This window comes from Puma concolor, chromosome B4 (genome assembly GCF_028749965.1).
Source record: "Puma concolor isolate L17-30 chromosome B4, mPumCon1.1.hap2, whole genome shotgun sequence".
In the NCBI taxonomy this organism is placed as follows: Eukaryota; Metazoa; Chordata; class Mammalia; order Carnivora; family Felidae; genus Puma; species Puma concolor.
This window is the reverse complement of record NC_141673.1, coordinates 96,589,036-96,595,035: the sequence shown is the minus strand read 5'-3', so window position 1 is coordinate 96,595,035 and position 6,000 is coordinate 96,589,036. Positions and strand designations below refer to the sequence as shown.

Sequence of the window (6,000 nt, the reverse complement as noted above, 5' to 3'; positions counted from 1 at the left end):
AACTGGGATGTGAAAATGCATACTGTCTTGTCTGTAAGCCCTTTATTGTTTATTTATTTATTTATTTATTTTTAATTTTTTTTTCAACGTTTATTTATTTTATTTTTGGGACAGAGAGAGACAGAGCATGAACGGGGGAGGGGCAGAGAGAGAGGGAGACACAGAATCGGAAACAGGCTCCAGGCTCTGAGCCATCAGCCCAGAGCCCGACGCGGGGCTCGAACTCCCGGACCGCGAGATCGTGACCTGGCTGAAGTCGGCCGCTTAACCGACTGCGCCACCCAGGTGCCCCATATTGTTTATTTATTTTTAACATTTATTCACTTTTGAGAGACAGAGAGAGAGCATGAGTGGGGGAAGGGCAGAGAGAGGGAGACAGAATCTGAAGCAGGCTCCAGGCTCTGAGCTGTCAGCACGGAGCCTGATGCGGGGCTCGAACCCACGGACTGCAAGATCATGACCTGAACTGAAAGTCGGACGCTTAACGACTGAGCCACCCAGGTGCCCCATGTAGGCCCTTTACTGTTTAAATAGGAACATTTTTAAAATGTGCTGGACCTAGATTTCAAACAACAGAAAGCTGACAAGCAGAGAAGAAAACCTAGAGATAGCACAGGCAAAGAAGAGTCTGAATTTGGCCAGGCTATGAAGATGTATCCTGGAGAGAGATGAGGGGAAAAAGGCGCTGGTTGGACGTATGGCCTCAGGTCAGAGTATCAAGGAGGATGAAGCAGGTGCTTCTCGTCCTCGCTGTATCTATTTATAGAGGTCGGGCCAGGCAGCCAAAGCCCTCTGCCTAAAGCGCAGAGCACAGAGAAACGCCATGTGTCATTTCTCCCACTGGCATTTTCTAAAGGGCTTGCCTAGCAAGGACACCTACTCATTTGCTTGAGTTTAACTCATAGAAGGGAAGTAAACATCCTAGACACAGCCCAGATGGGACACAGATGTGAGAGAAACATATTGACCTCGGAATTTTCAAGACCTCATCAACTGCTTAGGTTAAGGGAGAATGAAAATGAGAGATGGGGAGGGAGAGAGAGAGAGATATTAGGCAATTTTATAAGTTTCTTTCCCTAAGAATCCTGAGTCAAATTTAATCACAGAAGACTTCCCAGAAAGTTCCAGTGTATTCCATCATACGGGGTGCTTTCCACAGGAGATCCGGACAGCGATTACTTGGAAGAAAGTAATGTAAAAACATATACAATATTAACACTCCCTCAATGTTACTTAGTCGCAGAAATACAAGTCTCTGAAATGTGTGTGACAGGAGATTTCATTTGGAACAGAAGCCCATAGTTATAAAATTTCAGTAGGGAGGAGAAAAAGGAGACAGAATAAAACAAATTTGAGTCATTAATCAAAGGCTGTGTGTATGGTTTATGCTTTTTGGACTTAATGGTAACTAAAAAGTAGGAACGCATTCTCTCTTTTATGCACGTAACTAATAGAGTAAAAGAACTCTTAACTATAGCTCAAGGTGAAAGCTTCCCCTAAAAGAAAAGGCAACCAAAAGAAAACCACAGAAATTCCAATCAATAGTTAAATGCATTTTACAAAATAAAACATTTCCCTCAGAAAGTTGACAGAAAAAAAAATGCATATAAATAGCTTCTGTTTTTAGAGTTAAAGCTTTTTAATCTCTGGCAACATAACAATAATTGAAAGAACTCTGCGAAATTAGACAAAAGTATTTGGTGGATTTGAATTAATGGGCCAAGCAAGCTTTTTTTCCTTGGCTTCTCTGTCAAATGAATCATAGATTGAGTCTTTGGTTATAGTTTTGGCCGTGGGAGGAATTTCTGAAATGCCAACGTAGTTTTTTTTGGCCATCCTTGAACTGGTTGTGATAGTATAGGCATTGCTTCGGTAACACTTCATTGAGGACATGCAAAAAGTTTCTTTCATTCCTCTCCTAAAATTGGCATTATAAATGGAATAGAGCGTAGGTTTAGAGGCTGAAGAACTAAAAGATATCCATGTGATAGCTGTGAAAACAAGGGAACTTTTCTTAGAGTCCCGTTCGGGGGGGTGCCACAGCTGAGCCACATGAAAAGGTAGCCAGGAGAGCAGGAACAATAGATTTAAAATGAGGAACATCTTGATAGTTTTCACTTTTGTCCTCGGGACAATGTTCATCGTCCTCCGCACTGTCCGACCATCGGTGCCTATTCTCCAGATATACTTCACGACCTTCTGGTAAAATAAGATGATGAGGACAGAAGGAATCACAAAGCTCACCAAGAAATGGATGACAGTGTAGGCAGTTCCTTCCCAAGAGGCAGGGAGGAAGTAATTGCAATGACTGTCCCAGTGGGAGCCATAGAAAAAGAACACGGGGGTCACGAAGGCTGCATTGAAGACCCACGACGCGGCAATCATTTTCTTGGCTTTTTCTCTGGACACCTTGAAGCTCAGGGGATAGACAATGGTGTAGAACCGGTCTATGCAGATGGAGAGGAGGACGTAGATCTGGACGCCCGGGGTGAGATACTGAAAATACCGTACCAGCTTACACATCATACTGCCAAGTGTCCACCTCCCCGTGGCGAACTGAAGCAGGACGAAAGGCGTACTGGCGACGCTGACGAGAAGATCAGCACATGCCATGGAGACCACAAAGTAGTTGGTGGTGGACTGTGTCCTCCTACTCCGGTGGATGACCAGACAAACCAGGGAGTTGCCAAATACAGAGAACAGCCACAGGGCCCCGAAGAAAATGCTGGCTGTGGCCACTTCCCCGGGTCTCAGTCCGTACTGCAGGTCCGTTCTGTTGCTCATCCAGCCGTGCTCCCCATGTAAGTCTGTCAGGTCACGGCTTGGCAGAGGTGTGGCTGTTTCGGTGCAGCTGTGGTTTTGGAGGGGCACCAGGAGCGTGGGGATGACCAAAGGCGGCTTGCTGTTATCCATTCTGTGAGCAAAAACCATATTCACTTTTTTCCTCTTAGTTCTGGATAAGAAAAGAAGAATGAGGCCTCCTGTTAAAATGGTGTTATAAAGAGCGACTCCTAAGGCTAACAGTCTTATCGGACACTGAGACTGTTGTCGTCTGTCAGTGAGTAGGACCCGTGGACTGGCAGGAACCCTGGACTACCATCCAGAAGGAGCTCTGGTTCCACTTCTCTTTTGTTTTAGGAGCTCTTTTGGCTGATCCCAGCTCAGGCTGTCCCTGGCCTCTCCCTTTCTCAACCCTTACTCAAGTGAGGTAGAACTCCTCCTGCCCAGCCCCACCCCTAGACATATCCTTGTTGCATTCACCCGCTGGGACCACAAAGGGTTAAGGCACTCAAATCTGGCTCATGGTAAGGGTGCTACTCCCAAATGGAATGCACGGCAAGCAGGTGAGAAGTTCCTAAATGTCAGGACACTAAAGCAGTGAGGCTGCGACAAGAAGACTAGGGCAGATGGAAACACATGGATGTCAGCTATGGAAACAGCTAACAGGAATCTGTGCAGACAGCCTGGCTGGTTCCCCGAGATGGCCCCGTTCTTACTTATGCAGAATTTCCAGTACAGAAGCATTATGAAAGGCAGGGAGCAACTGTATGTAACACTTTCACAGGAGCCAGAAGTAGCTTCTAATTTAATGACATCTGAAAATAGCTTGCTTCTTCCAAAAGATGACATGATCCCTGTTCTAATAGCTTGCTACTTACAAATGATGTAACTTGAGGCTATTCTGCTGTTACTGTTTCATAGAATAACATATTGACTAAAGAACATACAAGATGTTCTCTATAGAATGTAACCAGGTTACTAGAAAGTTTGTGGCAAATGGATGATTAAAACCAGCCAACTGTAACTGTTACTCAGCTGGGTAAATAAACATTTATTTATTTTTGAGAGACAGAGCATGAGCAGGGGAGGGGCAGAGAGAGAGGGAGCCTGGAGTAGGCTCCAGGCTCCAAGCTATCAGCACAGAGCCTGATGTGGGGCTTGAACTCACAAACCGCGATATCATGACCTGAGCCGAAGTCGGACACTTAACCGACAGAGCCACTCAGTGCCCCTCAGCTGGTTTTTTAAAAGCTTATGATCCTTGGGGCGCCGGGATGGCTCAGTCAGTTAAGTGTCCGACTCTTGGTTTCACCTCAGATGATCTCATGGTTTGTGAGTTTGAGCCCCATATAGGGCTCTGTGCTGTGTGGAGCCTACTTGGGATTATCTTTCTCCTCTTCTTTGCCCCTCCCCCATTCATGCTTCTCTCTCAAAATAAATTTAAAAAAATAAATAAGTAAAAGCTTATGATCCTTAGATATAGAAGATTATTATAAATTTAGCCTTTAACTTTTTAGGGTACTAGTTGGTGACAATAAAAGTTATACTTTTTAATAGGTAAAACAATTATATAATTGTGGGCTATTCAATTAAAATCGGCGTGACTTTGGTTGTAGTTGGATTATTAAGGTCTAATTTGGTCTGAATCTATTAAGCAGAAAGAGAAAACACAGCATCTATGTCCAAAATAACCAGAGCAGTCCCATGTAGCCTGTGGCACAGCAGGGGGGCCCTCCAGCAGCTCCCTCGGGGCCCCCTGTCCCTGTTGGTGGGCTCCTGTTGACCAGCCTCACACAGAAACGTTTCTGAAGTTTAGAGGTGGGATTAAAGAGCAGTTTTTGTTATTGTTTTTCTTTTAAAGGTTTCATTTTTTAAGTAATCTCCACACCCAACGTGAGGTTCAAACTCACAACCCTAAGATCAAGAGTCACACGCTCCTCCAACTGAGCCATTCAGGTCCCTACCAAGAACAGTTCTTAATGAAAGAACAGTTTTTCTTTTTTTCTTTTTTTAATTTTTTTTAACCTTTATTTTTGAGACAGAGAGAGACAGAGCATGAACGGGGGAGGGGCAGAGAGAGAGGGAGACACAGAATCCGAAGCAGGCTCCAAGCTCTGAGCTGTCAGCACAGAGCCAGACACGGGGCTCGAACCCACGGACCGCGAGATCGTGACCTGAGCTGAAGTTGGATGCCCAACCGACTGAGCCACCCAGGCGCCCCGAAAGAACAGTTTTTAATGGCAGAACAGTTCTTAATGGCCGACTTTTCCTTGAAGGACTTTTGCACTAATTTGCGGTAGGGGGATGAGTGTTAATATATACTGTTCTCACCCTGAAACCACATTCAACAAAAATCTGGAGCTCAGTGTGATGTAGTAAATGCCAGTCCCATATTACCTTCAGGCTTTTTTGTCCATAAGGCAGCCTTACGTGATTTCTCAAAAGAAATGTAAGATAATTAGAAATTTGACTACTAGAAGGCTTTTAAGCATGGCTGGCTGGGTGATATTATAAGAATACCAACCACACTCTCCATCTAAAAAAAATCAGGATATGCAGTCTGAAAACAGAATATAAGATCTAAAATTAGCACTGCCCTAGAAAATCTGGAATGCATGACCCTTGTACTTATAAATTTGAAATGATCTCTTCACCTTTATATGTGTAAAACCTACGAAATGCCAAAAAAAAATTATTTTTTTAAAGATTTAAACTTTAGGGGCACCTGGCTGGCTCAGTCGGTAGTGTGACTTGATCTCGGGGTTGGGAGTTTGAGCCTCACACTGGGTGTGGGGATTACCTACAAATAAAATAAAATATAATAAAGATTTGGGGCGCCTGGGTGGCGCAGTCGGTTAAGCGTCCGACTTCAGCCAGGTCACGATCTCGCGGTCCGGGAGTTCGAGCCCCGCGTCAGGCTCTGGGCTGATGGCTCGGAGCCTGGAGCCTGTTTCCGATTCTGTGTCTCCCTCTCTCTGCCCCTCCCCCGTTCATGCTCTGTGTCTCTCTCTGTCCCAAAAATAAATAAACGTTGAAAAAAAAAAAATTAAAAAAAAAAAATATAATAAAGATTTAAAGTTTAAAAGTAAAAAAGACGAGGAATCTTCCCAGGCTGTGCTCAACTTTTGGGGGATGCCTGCAGCGTAAATAAAACAGGACTTGGTGGCATAGCCTCTTTTCAATAGTCAACACACACACTTTGAACCTGTGAACTTACTT

The 6,000-nt window shown here is 44.4% G+C and overlaps 1 protein-coding gene across 2 annotated transcripts in view; it reads right to left on the bottom strand.

The window, feature by feature from the left end:
* Window positions 1-1,615: 1,615 nt before the first annotated feature.
* GPR19 (G protein-coupled receptor 19) overlaps window positions 1,616-6,000 on the bottom strand; it is a 40,180-nt gene continuing 35,795 nt past the window's right edge. For both annotated transcript variants that reach the window (XM_086714060.1, XM_025930635.2), the window contains one exon: window positions 1,616-2,953. In XM_086714060.1, the coding sequence (XP_086570186.1) occupies window positions 1,684-2,931 (1,248 nt within the window). In that variant the 5' untranslated portion in view covers window positions 2,932-2,953 and the 3' untranslated portion in view covers window positions 1,616-1,683. The remainder of the gene's footprint in view (window positions 2,954-6,000) is intronic.